General features: G+C 37.1%; 1 protein-coding gene across 6 annotated transcripts; it reads right to left on the bottom strand.

Moving 5' to 3' along the window:
* Positions 1 to 1,695: 1,695 nt before the first annotated feature.
* On the bottom strand, positions 1,696 to 24,968 carry LINS1 (lines homolog 1). Of its 6 annotated transcripts, XM_082386793.1 has the most exons (8): positions 24,823 to 24,952; positions 22,102 to 22,286; positions 9,163 to 9,657; positions 8,972 to 9,061; positions 7,993 to 8,134; positions 6,944 to 7,534; positions 5,556 to 5,727; positions 1,696 to 3,709 (listed from the first exon to the last, which is right to left on the bottom strand). In XM_082386793.1, exons 3-8 carry the CDS (start codon positions 9,571 to 9,573, stop codon positions 2,824 to 2,826), a joined length of 2,292 nt encoding a protein of 763 aa, XP_082242919.1. In that variant the 5' UTR covers positions 9,574 to 9,657; positions 22,102 to 22,286; positions 24,823 to 24,952; the 3' UTR covers positions 1,696 to 2,823. The 6 variants fall into 6 exon arrangements, with proteins under 6 accessions (XP_082242919.1, XP_082242918.1, XP_082242920.1 ...); XM_082386792.1 differs by lacking the exon at positions 22,102 to 22,286 and having other exon boundaries at positions 7,055 to 7,534; positions 24,823 to 24,968; XM_082386794.1 differs by lacking the exon at positions 22,102 to 22,286 and having other exon boundaries at positions 9,520 to 9,657; positions 24,823 to 24,966.

Here is a 24,968-nt window from a genome sequence, read left to right as displayed (position 1 = left end):
GTGTTCCCTTATGGACTACCTCAGGACAGCTCTGGTACTCTGAACAGCCAGGAAAGTTATCACATAGCCAGAGTCAGTCACCTTCACCAATAGTAGGGCTTCAGTGAGGGTGGGAGGAATTGGCTTACACCTAAGGGTTAGTTATATTGAATATATGTAGCATCTCTGATATGGCAACACTCTGCATACATAGGAGATTGCCTTTTCCTCATTTTAGATATAACAAGGGACTGATGGTTCCTTATTAACCTTATAGAGAAACACAGGTCAAAAACATATCTGTATAAGCATGACTTTTAATGCATTTAACATTTATGTACCCTTAGGAACATAAAGAATGTTTGTTTTTTTCCTTTCCTTAAAAAAATTTTAACTAAAAAAAAAAGTACCCAATTAAAAACAAGAGTAGAAAGAGATATATAATGAGAAGTCAAATGTTCTACTTCAGATCTGTTTCCCAGGGCAACCACTATTAGTATTTTCTTATATGTTCTTACATAAATATTTTATAAATACACAAAGGCATATATAAATATGTGTGTGTATTACTCCTTCCCCACGTTCTTTTCTTAAACAAATGGGAGCCCAGTATACTCACTTTTTTTTTTTTAACTGTAGATGTTTCATTTCTGTAAACATGAATACAGCCCATTCTTTCCACAAGTATATATAACTTAGCATACATACTATGAGTATATATATTATGATTTACTTAACCAGATTATTTCTAGTCTTTCGCTTTTATAAACAATGTGGCATTGAAAATCCTTGAAGATACACACTTTTTATGTAGAAGCTGCCCCAATGTACACCCCCAACTCTGTTACCAGAGTTTTTGACCTCTGCATTTCTCTTTGGTTAACATTAGTATCTCACTGTTACTTTGATTAGCCATCCTCTGTTTAGTTCCACTGATATTCCCATTTCTACCTGAATGAGAACTACCCTCTTTTGATTAACACAGCCTTAAAGTATATTTTAATGTCTGATAGGTTCAGTCTCCTTATATTTCTCTATAAAAGGATCATTTAAAAAATATTTTAAGGACATTTCAGATCGTCTTAATGACAGACTGACCAGCACAATATAGTTATGCTCTCAGTATATAAATCCATCACAGACCTTGGAGATATTGCGGGTTCAGTTCCAGATCACCACAATAAAGCAAGTATCACAAGGAGAAGCACATGGATTTTTTGGTTTCCCAGTGCATATGAAAGTTATGTTTACACTATACTGTAGTCTAGTAAGTGTGCAATGGCATTATGCCTATATATCTTAATAAAGAAATACTTTATTGCTAAAACATGCTAACCATCATCTAAGCCTTCAGCGAGGTGTAATTTTTTGGCTGGTGGAGAGTCTTGCCTCGATGTTGATGGCTGCTGACTGATCACGGTGGCCATGGTAATTTCTTAAAATAAGACAGCCATGAAGTTTGCCCCACTGATGGACTCTGCCTTTCATGAACCATTTCTCTGTAGCAAGCAATGCATTTGACAGCAGTTTACCCACAGTAGAAGTGCTTTCAAAATTGGAGTCAATCCTCTCAATCCGTGCCGCTGCTTTATCAACTAAGTTTATATAATATTTTAAATCCTTTGTTGTCATTTCAACAACCTTCACAGAATCTTCACCGGGAGCAGATTCCATCTTAAGAAACCACTTTCTTTGCTCATCCATAAGAAGCAACTCCTCATCCATTAAAGTTTTATATTTGTAACAAATAATGAAAAAGTTTGAAATATTGCAATTACCAAAATGTGACACAAAGTGAGCAAATGTTGTTGGAAAAATGGCACCAAAAGACTTGTATGACACAGGATTGCCACAAACCTTCAATTTGTAAAAAATGCAATATCTACAAAACACAATAAAGTGAAGCACAATAAAATGAGGTATGCCTGTAATGACATGAAAACTTGAATTTACTGCCTCCTCTCAAAAAGACAGAATATAATTATCCATATCACAATTTTAAATAGGAAAATTACCTATTAAAACTCTTTTTAAAGAATACACTTGTGTTTGTAGACCACATATATACATATAGAGCTAATCACCTCTCTTTAAAAAACTGCTAAGATTTAAGTTTTTTACATATCACATTACACGTAAATACCTCAGGGGGAAATAATAACCATACTCGCTTAAACAGCGTCCCTCCCAAAATTCACATCTACCCAGAACCTGTGAATGTGAGATAGGGTACTTGCTGATATAATTAAGCTAAGATGTGGCCACACTGGATGAGAGTGGGCCCTAACCCAGTGACTGGTGTCCTTACAAGAGGGAAACTGGATACAGACAGGGAAAATGTCATGTGACAACAGAGAAAGAGACTGGAGTGATGCAGCAACAAGTCCAGGAATACCAAGGATTGCCAGCAATGGCCAGAAGCTAGGAAGAGGCAGGGAAGGATTCTCCCCTAGAGCCTTGAGAGAAAGTGTGGCCCTGTAGCCATCTTGATTTTGAATTTCTAGCCTCCAGAACTAGAGGAGAACTAGAGAACTAGAGGATAAATCTAGTTGTGAAAGGATAAATCTCTGTTGTTTTAAGCCACCAAGTTTGTGGTAATTTTTACAGCAGCAGTAAGAAACTAATACAGTAACTATCCCAAATTTGTGTAAGTTGAACTACCATAAATTTTGAGTGCTGTACAACTGTATCAAGTGACTTGTCATTTGATGTATCTTTTTCAGTCACTAGGCAGCTTCCAAAAGGCAAAGGAAAGGCATGTTAGAAAACCCTTTTGAAGATTTTTTTTTTTTTTACTGTTATCTCATTAAGGCACAATTATATTAGGGAAAACCAGTTCCTGTTTTACAAAGGAGTCATACTTCTATTATATATTGTCTCAATATGTTTTAACAACTTCAAAAGTGCTGTTGGATTATATGGGAACAGATTTTTCTTCTGCAAACGATAAATGGCACCTTGTAGCTCTTCAAAGCACTTTACTGTTCTGTGAGATATTCCCACTTTAGAAGCAATGTTATTTGGGCCTATGTCACAATCAACAGAGAAGGGAGTATTAGATACTTTGGAAACCAGAGACCTTGACTGAGACTCCAGGCTAAGTTCTTTTTTATCCCTACTTGTTCCAACTGTGTCCTGAATTTTCTTCATTGCTTCTTGGTGTAAAGATGTTAGTCTACTGTTTGCTAAACGCTGGCCTGTGGATTCTTCTTCAGAATCATCAGAGGTTTCATAATCTACCAGACTTTGAGAAGTTCGTGCGGGAGACAGGCTATTAGCCTGGAGTGTGGCCTGGGCCTCCTCAGACATCACAACATGGTTCAGTGGTTCAGAAGAAGCTTCAGAAGCCCAGGAGACCCAAGCATGAGCATCTCTGTGATTACCAAGAACAGCCAAAGGACTAGGTTCTGTTTGGTTGCTGCTTCTGTCTTGGACAAGTGAGGAGATACAACAACAAATATTTATGTTATCTTTAGATTCAGTTATATCAAAGTACTTGCAAATGGTGAAAAAATTATCCCAGTCTTTTTGCAATAATTTTAAATATCTAACAAAATATTCAAGAAAACAGGTTTCTGATGAAATCAAAAAATCAAGAAGAACTGTAGAATCAAATCCTATATTTTTTAATAAGAATAAAAAAATACAGTGTGGATTATAGCCATTTTCATGTGTGTGATGGTTCCACATTTCTTTTTCTTGGGTCAAGCTTTCAGTAGCTTCACATTCTCTGAAAACAAAGAGAGCAGAGACTTCAGATTAATGACTGTTTACAAATGTAAGTTTTGACAGATGTAATTCACAAACCATAAATTCTCCTATTAGATTTCTTTTTAATGTATGCATTATTTTAAAAAGAAAAAAATTTCAAAACCATCTCTTTTTCCACAAACTCCATATAAATCTGATTCAATAAAATAAATAAAATCCATTGACTTTGGTAGTTCTAGTTTTTACCTGCCCAATTAAAGTCCTCTGTCTTCCTGTCTCTTGACATCAGAATTTCTTGTTCCTACAGGTAACTAATTCCCCGTGGTAAGGTGGCAATTAACCTCCTTCCTTTCCTTCCACACTTGCCTCAACAGGGGTGGGCATGTGACCCAGACTGACCAATCAGAGTACCCAAGCTCCTGGCCACCATGATTCCAACATGAATCTGTGACCCACGCAGGCTAATCAGATCTCTCCAGGACTTCTGCTGGCACCATTAAAGATTATAACTGTAAGGCTGCTGTAAGCCTGGCACTGCTGGTGGCCCTGAGAATTAATTCAGAGCCGTGAGATAGAAACAAAGAGAAATAATCAATGACATGGTTTGAGTCATATACAGTTATACCTGATGACAACTTGACCCCTTAGAATTCCCAATTAAGAGCCAATAAATTCCTTTTTTTTTTTTGCTTAGACTAACTTATGTTGATTGCTATCATTTACAGCCAGTCACTCTTAACTAATACAGTTACATTAAAAAAAATACATATGACATGAGCACATGCCTCTGCGAGCACACTAAACTCAAGCTAAGAAAGTTAGAAATTCACATACAAAGTAAATTTAATTCAGAGGCTTCCTCTTTCTTGAGGAGTAAGAAGTCAGCTTTGAATACAACTAAGATATACTCTACGAGGCATGTGCATTCAGACGGAATTTGTATTTGACCGTTTCTAAGCCTAATTCAAATCGCATGCAGGAATTCTGTGTTCTTGATTAGAACCTTTTGAAAATTGGCCCCAAACTCTTACAGTCTGAAAGCAGCCACTGCCAGCAGTGTCATAATACAAGTAAGAACTGGCAGCACAACACTGCACCGACAGTCATTAGTAAGAAATCCCTTTCTCTGAAGCCAAGAAAGAAATGGAAATAAAGCAAATACTTTAAGGTTTTAATAAAGCAGAAGCAGAAACAGTGTAAAAGGTCTTCAGTTATTAACTTCATTACCAATTACAGATATTTGCCACAAGACTGACCCAAGATTGACCAAGTACAGCTGTTTTAATAAACAGAAATAGGATCAGTATAAAATGTCATCAGTAACGTAAGTTCATAATCAATTTCAGATATCTGCCTCAAGATGATATCAATCCCAGTTCAACTGTACATTAAAATGAAAATTTACAACAGTTCCTTTGATTACTTAGAAGATTGTACTCACCTTTACAAAGGCAAAAATCACCTTACAGAAGTTCAATACAGACAAGTTAGTCTCAGAGGTGAAAAGAGTTCTTAAACATCAATTAAATTAAGACTTAGACAAGTGTATTAACTTATTCCTGATCACACAGGTAAAGCAAAGGTGGAGACTCAGCCAGAACCCATGCTGTCTAATCTCAGTCTAGTTCTAATCCCTAGATCTGCCTAGCCAGCCAGGTTTTCATAATGAGAACTCAAATATAATCTATTTTCATGTAGGGCAGGGTTAAAGAAAGGAATTGGAACTTATAAGGAAACCACAAGATTGTTAGGGATTTTTTTTTTCCCCTAATGATGGAAAGTAAATAGTATGTCCAAAACATTATTAAAAATGTTTTCTGCTTTCCTGGCATGTAGTTAGTATAATTACTTTAAAATATACGAACCTGGTCAACTTCAGGTAGATGCCCATTGCTGTTTTGGCAGCCTCCAGCATGTCATCGTCTTGTTCTATGAAGACCCTAGACAACCACTCACAAAGATTGTGTGATTGCAGAGAGGGCTGAAGGTGAGGCTTTAAGAAGGTCAGTAACTCAGACATGAACCTCTGTAAATCAACTTCAAAAAATGCAAATTTCAAAAGCAAGCAACAGTTTATGAATGCATTTATAATAACTTGCCTATATATAAATTTATAATATCTAGAGTATTTTAAAATTCATTTTCATAATTCACACTTTCAAAAAGTTTGTGAGTTAGGGATTATCTCTACTTTGTATATTAGGAAACTGAGCTTCAGAGAAAAAAATGACCCACTCAGTAGGATACAGTTAAAATGTATAGCCAGATCATCTACTTCCCACGCTGCCAAATAACTAATTATCTCTGAGAAATAAAAGTTACATAAATTCTTGCTCAATGCATATAAATGAATGAGTAGTAGGCAACAGAAATCACTTCACTGAATGCCACATGGTTTGTTACTAGACACAACAATGCACCCAAACAAAAATAATTTGCCCTCAAAATAACAGAAAAAATTTTTTTTGTTTGTTTAAAATTGTTTAAAGTATTAAAAGAAAGTACTACTATTAAGCACAAAAGTCAAAAAGGTTTTGAGGAGTTTTAACTGCAATTTAAAATTCTTGACATATAACACACGCCATCTAGTGTTGTAAATGATAACTGCACAGGATTATATCTTACATGTTGTTACTACAAGCTAAATGTTATCTAAAGCAATTCAGGGAAGTCATTGCTTACAATTCAAACCTTTCACTGAAACTCTATGCTGCTTGTTTAGAGACGTTTACTATTCATTTTCCTCAAATGAAACAGAGGACATAACCTTCCCCAGCACCTACACTGAATACTTTAAATGGCTCTCTTTGGACTCTTAAGTTAACATCCTGGAAATTTTATACAAAAATTTCTTCATCAATATAACTTCTGACATATTAGTTTCGATTCAACTCCTAATTGTCAAAAATCTGTATTAGTAGATATACCAATTATGAATAATATACTACAAATATCTGAATATGAATTGACTTACATTGCTTACTTCGAAGTGACTCAACAGAATCTTTTTTTTTTAAACACAATTATTAACTATACTACGCAAATTCAGTTTAGAGCACAAAACTGAAACTTTTTTTCTTAAGGCAATTCTAGTTTTTTCTCTTTTTTTGGAAGAAAATTAATAAATTATAATTAGAATAACATATAGCTTAAATTGTGAAATTACAGTCCTGAGATTTGATAATTATGAATAATTTTACTTCAGTAAATAATTACCCATTACTTTGCATACAAAAGGAGATGAGAGAGTTACCTTTCATTTCATTTGCTGAAGCACCATTTTGAAACTTGATTTCTAAGGATCTAATGATAAGTAAGCTCGCTGCTCTAAGGATCACATGATCTGGACCAGGGACACACTCACATCCAGGTTGGACTTCATCGCCTCCAAAGCAGGAAGGTTTTCCATAGACAGACAGTGTCCTCAACAAGCCCAAATCCACAGCTTGCAAAACAGCATCAGCCAAAGCCAACAGGTCCACATCTAAAGGATGATCTGGTGCCATGAAGGTAGGGACAGATCCCCGAGAAAGGTCTTCACCCACTTTGCAGAGAAGGCACTTTTTGATGAATATGATGAATTTCCTTTTGACAAAAGCCTGAATAGGCCAGGTAATAACGTCGAACACGCAAGAAGGTTTCAAAAATAAAATCCTCTGGCAAGTGAAATGTAACTTCAGGTGGATTCTGGAGGCTATAAGAAGTTCAAGCAATTCCAGGAAACATATCAAGCTATTTATTAGTTTAGAAGTATCTTGGTGGTTTTCAAAATGCTGAGAAAATAAGGAATTGTAAAAGACTTCAAAAATAGTGTCAAAAGGAGTCAGGAACTGCTTTAGAATTTCTGTGATTAAAAAAATAGTAATTATAAGCAACAGGAAAAACAAAGACTTCTTAAAAAACAATTTTACAATTCAATTTTTGTAATTATTATCCCTTTATAAGATGAAAAAATGGATTGGATTATTTACCTCTAACATGAACAAATGAAGATACACAGACTAAGTAAGAGCTAATAACCATGGCTAATACCCATTTTACAAATATCAGTAACATCAGACGATGCAAAGGATATATAAAAATGAAAAGCTTTAATTTCAATTTTTAATAATAGTGAAGTTTTACATTTTTTCCTTTTAAAAAGGTATCCTCAATCAAAAAATATGGGGCACAATTCTTTAGGTTTTCATACTTCAAGACAGATCAGACGTTCCAAAGTAAGTTTTACTCTTCATTGTATAACTATAATCCTCCTTGGGAACAAGATAATGACCATTGTTTACGGGGAAACATAATTCATACCTGTTTTTTGTGAACATGTATCTTTAAAGATTTCTTTTATTACAAAGGTAAGCATCCAGAGGCAGTATACTACTTTATCACTTTCAGAATATTCAGAAAGATTTTTTTGGCAGAAAGAAATCCAGGAATTACTCAATGTTATCTAGAAGTTAGAAAAAATTTAAAGGAGTAAGTTATAATACAATATTTTCTTTACAATTACAAATTACCTATTATATACAACTCAATACAACATTGCTTACTCCCTTCCAAAAAAAAAGTATGATAATATTTGTTAAAACAAGGACACAAATATCCTAATATTCCTTAAATCAAGAAATTCAATATGCCATAGAAATAAAAGATCAAAGGGAACATGAAAATATTAGCAGTGGTTATTATCTCTGGTAGCTAGAATGATATGTAATTTTTATTTTGGTCTTTATACTTTTTCTCTTTTCCCAAATTTTCTACTGCAAATACCACCTTTTTTAATTCAGGAAAGAATGTTATTTTAAGAAAGGAACAAGCAATTATAGCTGAAAGAAGTCAGTAAATTTAGATTTGTTTATTAACTAATTCAGAGATAAGAGAAAAATCTGATAATTTGTTCATATTTTTTCATTATGCTGAGGACCACTCTTAGAATTTATTTATATTAAACCTGTGAAAATGGTCTTAGTCTCAAGCAGGGGTTCCTAAACCTTTTTTTGGAGGGGAGGAAGGAGGCCCACCTACTCCTTTGACAATCTGAAGAAAGTTATGAACTCTTTGACTTGAAACCCATCTTTTGGGTTAAGAATCTGATCTGTGAAGATTTACAACATATTTAAGACTCTAATCCTTGATATAAGCCATCATATTATTCTATTCTTACACTTTTGTGGATTTACACGTTATTATGTGAGCAAATATTTTATTGATAAAATATTGAATGCCAGAGAGCAATTTTAAAGAAACTATAAAAGAAACTGTAACATAATTTGATTACTTATCTTACCTTTTCCTTCAGTTGGAAATACAGAAGTAGTGCAAGGCACTTTGCAGCCATGTGAGATAACAATTTATCCGAGGTTTGGAACATACAGGTCTATAAGAAAACAAATAAATTTACCTACTGTTACTGAATGTTAAAACGTATATTTTAAAAATCTAGATCTTAAAATAACCCCCCAAAGCAAATGGGCTTACTAATTTAGAATCGATGTCAGATGATTTTAAAAGAATTTTAATTATATCTTTATATTTCTCCTTAGCATGCAATTCAGTTTCGACAGATAATATTCTGGTTATCATCACTTTGATCACTGTTAACTGAAGGAGCATTATTTCTCGGGTACTGCTCAACTGAAAATGTCTCTGCAAACACACAGGTGCTACAGAAGGGGTAGCCAAATTCACAGAGGATGGCTGATGCTTGCCCTGAACATCAAGGATGTTTGAGCAGTCTGAGGAGGTGGTTGTAGAGCAATCTTGATCTGAAAATGCTGGGTTGAGATAAAAGATGTAATCATGGCTGTCATTTTCAAGTGTGGCTCCAAGAAGTACCTTCCGGTATAATTGTTCTAAAACTTCAAAGAAAGCTTTCATTTTGATTGCCATATATATCTTACAAGAAGGTCGACAAATCCAAATTGTAAATATTAATCTTAGAAATGGGATGAATCTCTGTTTCTTCAATAAAACCTAAAATAGGAAAAATAATTTAAAAATATAAGTGTTATATACATTACATTACAAGGGAAAGGCAACTGTTTCCACTTAATCATTTAGTCTCTCAAGTTAAAGGTAATACTGATGGCTTAATTTCTAAAAATGGAAAACTGGTAATAAGATTATTTTAAAACCATAAAAATAAAATTCATGTTTTTCATATAGATTTAAGATCATAAAATTATTTTTAATTTTATTACAGTAAAACTTTAGCTTTCCTCTAACATTTTTCAATGGGCTGTCAGAGTTTCTCAACCTTGGCACTATTAACAGTAGGAACTGGGTAATTTTGCTTTGGGGGAGGTGTCTTGTGCATTGTAGGAAGTTTTAGCAGCATTCCTGGCCTCTACCCACTAGATGCCAGTAGCATGCCCTTGGGAGGCAAAATCATCCAGGTTGAGAACCACTTGGCTAATAACTCAAATTCATTAACTTTTACGTTCAACTTATAGATGAAAACCTAAAGTTAGATTGCTATATGGTCAAACTATTATGGTTATTGCTGGTTAACTCCCAACTTAAAATTACATGATAATATAAAGAAACCCTGGTTATCATTTATAACATTAAATTTAAAAATTTTAAATGCCATCCCAAGAAAAAGACAAGACGTTAAGCAAAAGCAATCCAAACGTAAAACAAACTGTATTTTGTATTTGTAGCTGGATATAAATTTAGACATCCTGGTTTCCCCAGGCTCCTTTGACCTGATGGAGACCAGAAAGAGTGGGGCAAAAGGAAAGGATCAGACGTGGCTTTTAAAGCAGAGAAATGGGCAATCAACTGATAAGTGAATATTAGAGAAAGCATGTAGTTACTATACAGCAAGCGTGGCTAGGAAAAATTAAAGACTTTGGTGCAAGCAAAAGAGATTACTGAATATCCTTTCAATGGGAACACTGGAGCCTCTGGGAATTATTGGATCCTACAGGGCTTGGTCTTTTCACTGACTTTGAGCTATTTTACACCTTGGTAAATTGTAAGTAACTGATAGCAATGCAAATAATTCTTGTCTGTGGACATGCCCATAATTGTCTGGTGAAGGGGCAACCCTCCCTGCAGTGGGAAAAGCCAGTTTTGCTTCCATCTGTAAACTCATTTCAACATTCCTTTACTCTATATAAAGTCAACTTTTCTTTTAAAATGGTTGTGACATTTGTCTAGTTCTTTCATTAATTAACTAGTTAAATAAAATCGTTGCTCTGCGTTCATTTTATATGGGTCATGATTTTGTCCTTTTAAAATTTATATTTAACAAAATCCACGGAATTCCCTCCTTTACCTGCACCCACTTATAAATGCCCATCTTTAACTTCCTTCCTTCCTCACTGGAAGAGACCTCATAGGGAGGGCTGTCACTTTTATCGGTTCTCACTTTTACTATAGGGCCCACTGGCCTGCCCTTGGTCTTCAAACCTCCCTCTCCACTGGTTTCTTCCCCTTGCTTAGCTTGTAAGGAATTTCATTTCCTGGTCACCCCTACAAGACAAAGCCGCCCTGTTCTAGTCCTCCAGTGCAGAAATAAATATTAAGAAACCTATAGATTTTAAGGTTACAAATGAAGCTTCTGTAAAGTTTTCACTGAATTCTATTTTCAAACCGTGGTATCTCACACAATTTATAAACATAACTTAATACGGTAATATCAGTAACCTTGTTCCATCTGACAATGTTAAAATTTACCTGAGCCCTGTGCTCCCAGAAAGCAGCTATGGTTAAGAAGCACTGAACCTTCTGTGTTCCAAGAAAGGGCTGACCGTATTTCCAGATAGGACCCACCTTCACCCTTCCTTACTGACTCCCTAGTTTTATAAAACTCCCCATTTCTTCCTTCTTTGAGAGGTTTTCCATTAATAAACATTCTCTCTGTTGCAATAGCTTGAATAAAATCATCTCCTTAATTGTCTGGTATATTTTGTCTGTCACAGACCAGAAATTAGTTTTCATATTCTACTTCAAAGATGAATTCCATCATACTTTACTTTATATTTTAGTTATAACATTTCTTCCCAATAAAATTACTGACATTTTTACATATAAAATATTCTATTATATAAAATATTCTGTGGCAATATTTTTTATTTTAAAGCTAATTTAATCAGTAAATCTACCTAATTAGGTTTTAATTAATATTGTATACTCAACTCTATTCATATAATTTTCAACCACAAATGGAATTATTTTTATTTCAATGCTATAGCAATAAAAATACTTACACTATTTCTATACATCTTAAGTCCTTAAATTTTACCACAAATGAGAATAAAACTGCTGCTATTTCAACTATTTTCAACCTATAAAAAGACCCATTTCAAATGGTTCAATCATTTCAGCACACAAAACTAAAGTGAATGCCAATAAATAGGTAAACAAAAAAGCATTTTGGGGGTTGGGGGGGGTTGGAGGGGAGGATGGGCTATTTTCTATCACGGTGGGACCCAGGGTCTTGATAAGAGTGGTTATGAGAAATCAGATTGAAATGTTATAAACTTGAAGATACAAAGAGTCAAAATGATGCTTTATAGACAGAAAGAAAAACAAAAGCATCAACTAGGGGTCACAAATGCCAGGCAGATAACAAATGAATGAAGACAATAGGTGCTAGGCTGCTTCTACTGTGACTATCATAAACCCTTCCTAATTACAGTGTCTTTTAAGATATTAATGCTGGCCAAAGAAACCTGCATTGAAACAAATGTCTATGGTAACCCATTGAGAATTGAGAACTGCAGTTGTTGTTTTAAAGCAATCATAGCACTAAAGCAAAGGACAAATCCTGAAAAAACGAACTAGGGGATTAACCAACCACACTTTTTTCCTCGAAGTGGCTGCTATGAGATTGGGACATCTCAAGCTGCATTACCATGCTGGTCTGGAGGAAGGCATACCCCTCCGACACCAAGCTCTTACGAGACATCAACAAAGCGAAGTGTCTGGGGAAGGATGCTCAGAATGCTGAGAGGCTCTGGAGCCAGCTATCCTGGATAATGAGAGAGATTTGTCTAGCCTGTAACGGACACAAATGTTAGGAGAGGCCTAATTAGAAAATGTGAATGAGCAGTGCTTCTCAGAGTTCTTTCAGAAAACGCCTCCTGGAAAAGGAAAGTGAATTCCCACGTCAGGGAGCCTAAGGGGGTGCCCATTACAAGCACAAAATTTATTTAAAGTCTCTCTTTTATTGTTTAAGGACTGTAAACTATCTGAATTTTGCAGTCAAATCCTAACAGAATCATGCTTGTCTTAATATAAAAAATATATTCCCTTGGGGCTTCCCTGGTGGCGCAGTGGTTAAGAATCCGCCTGCCAATGCAGGGGACACGGGTTCGAGCCCTGGTCCCGGAAGATCCCACATGCCGTGGAGCAGCTGGGCCCGTGAGCCACAGTTACTGAGCCTGCGCGTCTGGAGCCTGTGCTCCGCAACAAGAGAGGCCACGATAATGAGAGGCCGTGCACTGCGATGAAGAGTGGCCCCCACTTGCCACAACTGGAGAAAGCCCTCGCACAGGAACTAAGACCCAACACAGCCATAAATAAATAAATAAATAAATAAAATTTAAAAAAATATATATATATTCCCCACCCATCTTCACATAAAATCAATGATTTAGGGATAATAATTGCTGAAGTTTATCGAGCGCCCACTATGTATCAGAAACTGTTTTAAGTGAGTAATAGCTTCATAACAACTGTAATAGGTGGGTACTTAATTACCACACCCATTTTACAATAAGGAAACTAAGGCACAAAGAGATCAAGTTACAGAGCCAGTTAACTGGCAGAATCAGGATTTGAACCCAGAAAGTCTAATTTCAGAGCCAGTGCCCCTTCTCAAATTTCCTCTGATGCTCCAAAGCCTCAGGGCAATGGTTGAATAGAAGCTCTCTAATAAACTTCTTAAGTGTAAGGAGTAACTCACATAGCCTAATCTTTAACAGTTTCTATATGTACTCCCACAATACCTTAAAACAGAATACTGATCCTCAGAATCATTTCTACATGCTGCACAAATTCTAAAATCAAGGCCAATTACAATACAACTTCCCAACTATGCAAATTCCCAGTGCAAACTACAATTAATTTTTTCAAATGATACTCAGCAACCAAAGGTTGAAACATTAATCAGGACAACCATTTGATTGATTTTTACATTAAATTACTTTTAGTAGCTACATCAAACCCAGGGTGAAAAGCCTAACTATCCACTGATCATACTTTGATATCAGTTCATCAACAGTTTAAAGGCAGTATAAATATGAGTGACTAAGACCTTGATTTAACTTCATTTAAAATAATTTCACCCTTTTACAACAATTAACTCAAGATGGATCACAGGCTTAATACTTAAAATTAACCTCTTAGAAAAAAAAGGAGAAAATCTTTGGGATCCAAGGCTAGGCAAAGAGCTCTTAGACTTGGCCTTCAAAGCCCAATCCATAAAAGTAAAAACTGATAAACTGGACCTCAACAAAATTAAAAACTTTTGCTCTGTGAAAGACCCTATTAAGAGGATAAAAAGATAAGCACAGACTGAGAGAAAATATTTGCTAACCACATTTCCAACAATGGACTAGTATCTAGAATACATAAAGAACTCTCAAAACTCAACGTTAAAAAAGATAATAATTCAATTAGGAAATGGGCAAGAGACACGGACATGTTCACTAAAGAGGATATAGAGCAAGTAAGTACACAAAAAGATGTCCAACTACCTTAGCCATTAGGGAAATGTAAATTAAAACCACAGTAAATACCACTATCAATATGATTGAAATAAAAATTAGTGACACCAAATTCTGGCCAGAACATGGAGAAAGTGGACCACTCTACATTGCTGGTGGGAACACAGAACGGTACAGTCACTGGAAGACAGTTTGGCAGTTTCTTAGAAAACTAAACATACTCTTACCACGTCGCTCCAGCAACTGCACTCCTCAGTGTTTACCCAGAGGAGTTGAAAACTTACGCCCAGAAAGAAACCTGCACATGCATAATTGCCAAAACTTGGCAGCAACGAAGATATCCTTAAGTAGGTGAATGAATATATATAAACTGTGGTACATCCACTCAACGGAATATTATTCATGCTAAAAAGAAAGTGCTATCAAGCCATGAAAAAGACATGGAGGAAACTCAAAAGCATACTACTAAGTGAAAGAAGTCAATCTGAAAAGGCTACATAGTGTATGATTCCAATTATATGACACTCTGGAAAAGGCAAGACTATGGAGATGGTAAAAAGATCAATGGTTGCCAGAAGTTGGGGGATGAGGGGAGGGATGAATACATGGAGCACAGGACCTTTAGGGCAGTGAAACTACTCTGAATGATACTACAATGATGGATACATGTGATTATACATTCGTCTAAACCAATAGGATGTAAAACACCAAAAGTAAACCCTAATGTGAACTATGGATTTGGGTGATTATGACGTGTCAATGTAGGCTTATCAACTGTAACAAATGTACCACTGTGGTATCCCATCTGCAGATGCTGATAATGGAGGAGACTATGCATGTGTGGGGGCAGAAGGTATACAGGAAATCTCTGTACCTTCCTCTCAATTTTGCTGTGAACCTAAAACTGTTCTAAAAAATATAGTCTTTAAAACAAAACAAAAAAGCTAAACATGCTACCATATGACCCAGTAATTACACACTTGGGCGCTTATTCCAGCAAAATAAAGACTTATTTTCACACAAATACCTGTATGTGAAAGTTCGTAGTAGGTTTATTCACAGCAGCCCAAAACTAGAGACAATCCAGTTGTCCTTCAACGGATGAATAAACTGTGGTACATCCATACTACTCAGTAATAAGAAGGAAAGAACTATTGATACATGCAATAATTTGGGTGACCCTTAAGGGAATCACGCTAAGAGAAAAAAGCCAATGTCAAAAGGCTGCATACTGTATGGTTCAGTTCTTGAAATGACAAAATTAGAGAGCTGGAGAGCACATCAGTGGTTGCCAGAGGTTAGTGAGGGCCCCTCCCACTTGGTGGGTAGGGTCATAAAGACCTTGTGATAACAGAACTGATGGGGAACACGCTAACCTATATATGTGATAAAATTGCATTGAACTAAATACACACACGTAAATGAATAGAAGTAAAAGGGGAATCTGAGTTGGAGCAGTAGATTGATTGTATCAATGTCAATATCCTGGTTGTGATACTGTACTACAGTTTTGCAAGATGCTACCATTGGAGGAAACTAGTTGAAGGGTACACAAGATCTCTCTGTATTATTTCTTACAACTTCACGTGAATTTACAATTAGCTCAAAATAAAAAGTTAAATTAAAAAAATAACAATTTCAGCTATAGACATCAGCCTTCTGATCCTTAGCAACAATATGCATAAGACTTCATTAATATCAACTAAAATATAAACGTAAACTTATTGATTTTAAAAATTTCTAGACTGAAAACTGAGAATGGTATTTAAAAATGTTTTAAAAATATTTTCTTAAAAAGTATTCCTAAGAAATAGAGCTTTTAAGTGCACAGTCTATTCACTAGAAAACATTCTCCCACAACTTAATTTAAAAATTATCAGAAAACAAGCTGCTAGTAATTTACTCCTTTGTTTAAAAAAAAAAAAAAAGATGACTACTTTTAGGGAGTTTTTCTTTTACATAAACTCTACATTAAATTCAGAATACAGAAAAATAATTACTTTCATGGTCAGTACGCAAAGTAAAAAACTGCTTTTCTTTCTATGAGAAGCTAATGGTTTGTTTGCTAAGTGACTAGAATCTCTCAATATTGGGCTTTGGCCTAATGGAACAATAGGTTCAAATCTGACCACAGCCAGACAGGTTACTTAATCTCTCTCTCCAATAACGAGGCTGCTGTGATTCTTGAGGCAGAAGTTGAGGTACTCTAAACAAAGGCTGCTTCTAAGATTCCAGTTCCTTCCCCCAACTGAGACGTCATTTACTTTGTCCAAAAAATTAAAGTGGGTCTGGTTAGACTCTACAGCAAGTTGGGAGGGGGCAGGGAACCTGGGTGGCAGTGCCAAGGTTAGGAAAGTCTGAGAGGGCAGTGAAGGCACTGAGAAGGCCCAGAAGATGAAAGGAAAGGGGTTCCCGTCATCCATGTCCACCATCAGGGCCATCATAGCTGGCCAACTCTGATTTCAAGAGCACCTCTCTACCCTAGTGACAAGAGGGGGAAGGATATGTTCCAACAGCACATCCTGTGTTGGGCACCTTCCCTTTGCCCTGCTAGTTCTACTCTTCCCCTTTCTCTGCGTCCCAACATGCTCCTGTAGTAGATGGGAGGGAGAGGGGGGAGAGGGAGAGCAGGAGACTGTTCTTTCCAGTTTCAGGAACTGCTCCTTCTACTTACTTCCAGGCCTAGAGCAGGTACTGGCAGTTACCAGCCCCCAGGGTACACCATCCCTTGCTCATTTCCTTAAAACAAGTTTTAGCTGCCTCAGAATCACTTGCCAAGGCACGTAAAAGCAGACTGCAGGCCCTACCCCAGGAGTTTCAGATACAGCAGTTCTGGGATGGGGCCCCCAAATTTTTATTTCTAACAAGTTTCCAGGTTATTGCTAAAACACTAAGAACGCTTAGACCCTGCCTCATGTTTGTAAATTGTCCTCCTATTAAACTCTTGTTGGCAGGACTCTGATCCAGGTCAGGCATTTTTTTTAGCATAAAGAAAAAGCCTGATAATTAAGTTATAGATAAAAGATAAAATGTATGATTAAGACAATACTTAAAAGTGTTTTTCTGTCAACGTGGTATACTAGTAAGAACCTGGGATCTGGGATCTAGAGTCATATGTCTCAACCACATCAGGGTCACCATGGGGCAAGCTACACCTCAGCTTCAGTCTCCTTCCAAGTTCAAGGGCATAATGACGCTGGGAGGGTTAAGTTAAATGACTGTCTCTGTAGTAATCCCCAGTGCACATCTGTCAGTGTTTCCTGCGCCCCAGGTGGCCCTGTTAAACAAGACAACACACGGCAGGAATGACTCCAGGCCCTGCCCACCCCACTCCTTCCTTTTACTTCCTTTGCACTTCTATTTATGGTGTGAAATTGTTAAAAAATGAATGAACATGATTTATTTTGAGAAAAAACAATGCTCCTCCCCCATTTTTTAAAGGAGTGGCAAGTTAAGAAAGGCACAAATAGAAGACACCGTTTACCAGATTCTTTTTTTAATTGAGGTATAATTGATATATAACATTATGTTAGTTTCAGGTGTACAACATAATGACTCTCTCTCTATATATATTGCAAAATGATCACTACAATAAATCCAGTTAACATCCATCAACATAGTTTCAAAAATTTTTTTGTGTGATGAGTACCTTTAAGATCTGCTCTCTTAGCAACTTTCAAATATGCAATACAGTATTATTAACCATAGTCACCATGCTGTACATGACATCCCCATGACTTATTTATTTTATAACTGGATGTTTGTAACTTTTGATCCCCTTCACTCATTTGCCCTCCACCTCCCCCCACCCCACCAATCTCTAACAAACACCGATCTGTTTTCTGTATCTATGAGCTTGGTGTGTTTGTTATTTTCTTTATCATCCATCGACACATACTTAGGTTGTTTCCATAAATTGCAAGCAAAGGAATCAGGCAGCAAATGCAAAGGCAACCTACAAAATGGGAGAAAATATTTGCAAACCATATATCTGATAAGGGGTTAATATCCAAAATATATAAAGAACTCATATAACTTGATAGCAAAAACAAAAAACCCAAAAAACTGATTAAGAAATGGGAAGAGGATCTGAATAGACATTTTTCCAAAGACATACAGATGGCCAACAGGTAACACTAAAAGATGCTCAACATCATTAATCATCAGGGAAATGCAAGTCAAAACCACAATGAGATAACACCTCATACCTATTAGATTGGCTGTTTATCAAAAAGACAAGAAATAACAAGTGTTGCTGAGGATGTGGAGAAAAGGGAACCCTTGTGGGAATGTAAATTAGTGCAGCCACTATGGAAAACAGTATGGAGGTCCCTTAAAAAAATTAAAACTAGAACTATTATATGATCCAGCAATTCCACTTCTGGGTATTTATCCAAAGGAAGTGAAAACACTAACTTGAAAAGATATATACATCCCTATGTTCACTGCAGCATTATCCACAATAGCCAAGACATGGAAGCAACCTAAGTGTCCATCAATGGATGAATGGATAAAGAAAATGTGATATCTATATATTTATATATCTATAGATAGAGATATTACTGTTCAGCCATAAAAAAAGAGCAAAATCTTGCCATTTGTGACAATGTGGATGGATCTTGAGGGCATTATACTAAGTGAAATAAGTCAGATTAAAAAAGACAAATACCATATGATCTCTTTGATATGTGGAATCTAAAAAAACCCCAAATTCATGGATACAGAGAACAAACTGGTGCTTACTACAGGCAGGGGGTGGGGTGTGGGCAAAATGGTTGAAGGTGGTCAAAAATAAGTAAGTCATGGAATGGAATGTACAGCATGGTGACTATAGTTAACAATACTGTATTGTATATTTGAAAGTTGCTAAGTGAGTAGATCTTAAAAGTTCTGACTACACAAAAAATCTGTAACTATGTGAGGAGATGGATGTTAACTAGACTTATTGTGGTGATCATTTTGCAGTATATACAAATATTGAATCATTATGTTGCTCACCTGAAACTAATAATAATGACTTTCTCCAGCAAGGTTAGGTCCTCCTGAGATACTCTCAGTCTCCCAGCACCACTGCTGTCTTACAGAATGTGTCACAATTGTACTTTAAGTTATCTGTGCAATAATTTGTAACACTCCTGCCTTAAGAGGAGTCTGGTTCATCACTTCTTCCCCAGCTCCTAGCACAATGCCAGGTACACAGTAGTATTAACAAATATTTATTGAATATGTTCATGGCTGAATATTCTGCTTCAGTCAAGTTCTCAGGGATTTATTAACTTCATTCAGTGTCCATGAGTAGTGTGTATGTCCAAAATAATCCTAAAATCAGTTCCAAAGTTCATTTTAGTACTGTTTTGATCTCAAGAGAATTTTTAACTGCTGTGTAATTTTTAACTTCTGAATTTTAAAATACAATAAAAATTTCATGTCAAAAAATTATAAATGCAGTACTATCTATAGCAGGGCTTGAGTTCTGAGCTCATTCAGTCTTTACTGTGTTACACACCTAACAATGTGCTCGAGCTGCACATGTTGAAGTCACAATAAAGTGCAAATTAAAACTACCCTTGAGGGAAAAAAATCCCTTAAATTAGCAGAATCAGGGCTACAAGAAGCTCAAGAGCCAGTAGTTAGCTTCCTTTCTTTCAGCATTTTTTTGCTGGGACTGTGAGGTCAAAGAGGAATTTCTCTATCCATCCCCATCCTCCTTTCCTGCCAGGTACTGCTGAACAAAGTTAGGCTAAAAGGCAGATGATGGGACTACATGTCTGGTGGCCCTATTTACAACACACAGGTCCCGATCTCCCTGCAGTCCCAAGAATGGTGTCTGCTGTCATCAGGGCATAACCTGCTTACTCTCTCCACCAACACTGCGTGCTTTAAGACACAGCCTCCTGGGCAGTGATTCCTGACTTCAGTCACACACTGAACTCTTTGGGGCACTAGGAAAAATGGCTGAGCCGTAGGCACCAACTGAATCAGAGTTGCTGCAGTGGGGCTTGAGCATTTTTCCAGTGATCAAGTCCTCTTCCATGCAGGGTATAAACTCAATTCAGGTTGAGTCAGGGTTTTATGAACTAAAACATCATAAACGTTGATTCTGAATTATTTCATTTATATGTTGTAAAATTAGTGTTTCCATTTGTGTGAATTTGATATCACCTAACTGAATGGAAAATGAAGTCTGGTGAAATCCAATCAATTTTAACTTGTTAAAAAATATTATGCAATCTAAACTTTTAAATCAATGAAAAGTTATAATTTAAGAATTACCAAATTTGAGAGCACCGATACAATAAAGCAATTTAGAATTATCTAGTAGCACATTCTGTGAAAGTGTGGTAATACCATGTTCCCTGGTTGTGATATAATTGTATGTCAGTAATCTTAAAAATTGTTGCAACCTGAACAAAGGATTCCAAGTGAAAAATAAATGACCAGAGAAGTGGAAAAGCTAGGAAAAATTAGGACCCAACTCAGATACCAGCTTCTGTTAAGAAGCTCATAGACCTTCATGTCTTGGTTGAAGCAGCATTTTGCAAACACACTATCCAAACTGCGTGGGTGCTGAGGATGCTGTAAGACTGAACGTGTTCTCCATAACTATTCACATATTTATTCATTCCTTTCATTCCTTTCGGAATTCAAAACTGCCTGATTCTATAATCAGTACACGTTATAAAACTGAACTTATAATTTACATTCATACTAGTAAAATACCACTTTTAATAGACTTCTTTACATTGGAGTCCCACTGCTACGAAAATTTGAAAATCACTGGACCAGGAGATTCCTAAAGCCTCTATGCAATTCCAGAAACCAAGAGTACTAGGGACGTCAGGTGGCAATCCAGGTTCCCAAGAAAGAAGCAGTAATTATTCAGGCAGAATGCACAGATAAACTCTAGAAATTCATGGCATGAGGTTTTTTTTGTTTTTGTTTTTTTTTTTTTTTTTGGCCACACCATGTGGCTTGTGGGATTTTAGTTTCTCAACCAGGGATTGAACCTGGGCCCTCGGCTGTGACAGCATGGGAGTCCTAACCACTGGACTGCCAGGGAATTCCCCATAGCACAAGTATTGTTGGAACTGTGTGAAATGTCTGAAGACAAAAAGAGTATGCAAAAATACAGTTCGTGGTGGTACTGAAGTTGAGGTATTGTAAGTTGTTTTCCAAACTTTTTGTGATGTTATTTTGTTTTTATAATAAACCAGTAAGAAATCACGGCAGAATTGAAAGATCAGAAGTTGCTAATATGTAATATCATTTAATATGTCTGAATATAACTGGTTTCTAATTATAATTCAGCTACGTACTTCAAGGAGGAAGGGAAATTTAGAAATTCAAAGTTATGAAATATTGCTGAGAAGTATAAAGATATAAAAAATAGCTTATTTTTTAAAAATTGGGAATTATACATCCAAAAATATGTAGTAGCCTTCAAAGTAGTTTTTTTATGAAGAGTTACCTATTTTATGAAGAGTTACCTAGAATAAATAGAGTACCTCTGTTCCACGCTCTTGTTTTAGATATGATACTTTCTGGGTGGATTTGGTTTAAAGAAACAGCCAGAAGTGATTAAAAACTTTTCTTGTATAATTTGCAGCCTGGCTTTTAATAATACACAACTTTAATTTTTTCTAATCTAAGCAAATGTTTAGCAAGAATGTTCTTTTAAGCATTTGTATTTTCTGAAAAGCCTTACACAGAACAAGGGAAAGAAGTCTTTAGGGCTCACCAGATGCGAATATTAATTTAATCATCAATTCATAGAATTTCAGTGCCTTCTCTATCATGCATGAGGGTTCTCACTTTATAATACATCTTTTCACTCCCCTCCCCCTGCAATCTTCAAGTTTTCTTCTTAAAAAGGGCTTCTGCTTACAATTTCATCAGTAGACTTGCTGGCCAAAGGGGTATATTCTTTAAAGGGAAAATGGGCACATGTTTACACAGATAATAATTGTGTAGTCTTTCCATTAAAAATATTTTTGCCTTTTTCTAAACACACACTAATCCTTGACAAGTCAATTTCTCTTGGAGTTCCTTCTTCCTCTCTGGAGATTCCTTCTCAGACACACTTGCTGGACCCCTTTCCTTCTACAGTCATTTCTGGGTATGAGATTGTTTCTGGACCCCTCAGGGATACCAAAATCAGTGGATGCCCAAGTCCCTTACATAAAATGGCACTGTATTTGCATATAACCTATGCACATCCTCCCCTATACTTTAAATCATCTCTTACTTACAATACCTAATACAACGTAAATGGTATGTAAATAGTTGCTAAGCTGGTGGCAAGTTCAAGTTTTGCTTTTTGGAACTTTCTGGAATTTTTTTCTTTTTACAAATACTTTTGATCTGAGGTTGGTTGAATGTGGAACCCGTGAATACAGAGGGTTGACTGTAGTCCCTTAAATGTTTCATGGACTCTCAATGTCTTCAATTAATATCTACATGCTAACAACTCAGAACCCACAGTTAGGTCTAGCTCTCTTCTGGGCTCCACACTCATGTATCTAAATGCCAGTGGAGAGCTCCACTTGGAGTTTCCACAGCACCTTCAATACAAACTCATCTCAATCTATGGCCTCTCAAACTTGCCATCTCAGTGTACGGCACCTGTATCTCGTAGTCACCCAAGTGAGAAACCTGGCTATGTTCCTGGACCCTTTCTCACCTCACTTCTCTCCATCCTCACTGCCACTGTTACAGTACACCACTCCTACCCTGGACAACCACAACAGAGTCCGTGCTAAGTGGCTGTTTCTTGGCCCACCCTACACCCACTTCCTTCTGAAAAACATCTCAACTTTCATTCGGATAAAGTCCAAATCCTTGAACATGGCTTAGCATGTCCTTTGAGATCTGGCTCTTGGGGTCTTCTCACTTCTGTGCCCCACAAACTTAGCTCCAGGTTTTCTCTGAGGGCCTCAGAAACTCTGTGCACTTTAAGGATTCCCAAGCTTTGCTTGGCCCATTCTTTCTAAATCACACTCAACCATTTCCCTCCCACTCTCAACCTTCAACTAGGAAACCTCCAGTCTTGGAGAGCCTTCCACATATCCAAGTCAGGATTAGAGGGCCCTGCCAAGTGCTCCCTCAGCCTATACACAGTATTTCTCTCACTGCATTGTCCATAACTATTTTCTAGTTTGGTTCCCCTACGCTTGACTATGAGCTTCCCTGGGCAGGCCTGAACCCAGTTTGCCTACCTAAGCCAATAAGTAGCTCATGTAGAAGGCACCAAAACTAGTATTCTTGATAAATGAATGATAATGTACAATAAAATACCAGGATATCAATTTAAAGTGTTTGCAGTGACCCCCATCTGCCACAAAACATCTTAATATATTTTATTAAACAAAAACAGCTGATATGTTGAAATGCATACTTCCTTTATACAATTAGGTCTCTCTTTGAGGACATCGATGGGAGTCAAACGTCTGGCGTACTGGGTGACTTAGTTTAAGATAATGTCAACTACTGCCTGGACTACTACAACAGTCTTTCACATTTGCCTTAACCTCACTCCTAGCTACAGTCTTCTCCACTGAGCAGCCAGTGATCTTTTCAAAACATAAACAGATACGATAATTTTCCGACCACCCGCTACAAGGTCTTGCAAGATCCGCAGCCTGTCGCACCCCCCCTCCCCCACCCTCAACTTCATTACTAACCATGCTCCCTCTTAGGCTGCTTGACTACCTGGCCTTCTTTCTTGCAGTTCCTGTCAACAGCAAAGATTATTCCAGCGTCAGAAGCTTTGCGCTTTTGATGTCTCTACCTGAAAAATTCTTCCCTCAGATCTTGGCATGGCTGGCTCTTCCTCACTCAGATCGATACTCAAATGTCACTTCCTCAGAGACCTTTCCTATCTAAAATAGCCATCGCACCCTAGGCAATCTCGATCCCTTTATTCTGCTTTTCTTTACATAACCTATCCCTATCGGATAAATAATTTTGTGTTTGTCGGTCTCTCTGTTAAAGTGACGAAAGCAAATGACTGCATCTATCCTATCTTGCTCACCGTTGTCTCCCTAACGGCTACAACAGTGCTCGGCAGGTAAATACCGGCTAAACGAAAAAATGCACTTAATAAACACGTCCACTTCCCATATTTTCCACTCTTTCCCCTTTCATTCACAGGAATTCGTGAGGGTCGCTGTTCTTGCAGGAAAGCCCTTGAAGCGTCACCGTCACCCCACAGAGAGTCCTCTTTTCCACGCTAGGCGAGGCACACCCAGCCTGGGAGCTAACGGAACCTCAGGGACCGAGAGAGGAGCCCAGGACCCGTCACTCGCGTCTAAAAAGCTCTGAGGAAAGCGGCGGTACAAAGTGCCCCTCTCCTGGCTTCCTGGGGACTGAGGCCTCCGCAATCCTAAGCCCCGGAACAGCCTCTCAGTCGGCCGCACACACGCCTCCCCCGCCGCCGAGGTTAGCGGCTGCTCCCAGTTACCTGCCAGGGATCTGACTGAAGCCACTCTGCTTTCGCACCGCCATTCGAGCGAGCCCCAGCCCCTTCCGAGCCACCGTAGTTCACGGAAAGTACAAGGCGTTTCCTCTTCCGCATGCGCAGAGGGCCTGTTCGGCCTACAGTGTTTC

Source organism: Balaenoptera borealis, assembly GCF_965194805.1.
Source record: "Balaenoptera borealis genome assembly, chromosome: 3".
NCBI classification, from domain to species: domain Eukaryota; kingdom Metazoa; phylum Chordata; class Mammalia; order Artiodactyla; family Balaenopteridae; genus Balaenoptera; species Balaenoptera borealis.
This window is presented reverse-complemented; position numbering and strand designations above follow the sequence as displayed.

Bases quoted from the DNA above. Each gene is read 5' to 3' on its own strand.
- LINS1 (XM_082386791.1), bottom strand. From the start codon at position 24,936: ATGCGGAAGAGGAAACGCCTTGTACTTTCCGTGAACTACGGTGGCTCG. The intron at 9,658-24,822 runs GTAACTGGGAGC...TTCCTATTTTAG, and splicing joins TTCAGTCAGATCCCTGGCAG to GTTTTATTGAAGAAACAGAG. The intron at 9,062-9,162 runs GTAAGCCCATTT...GTTTTCTTATAG, and splicing joins CTGACATCGATTCTAAATTA to ACCTGTATGTTCCAAACCTC.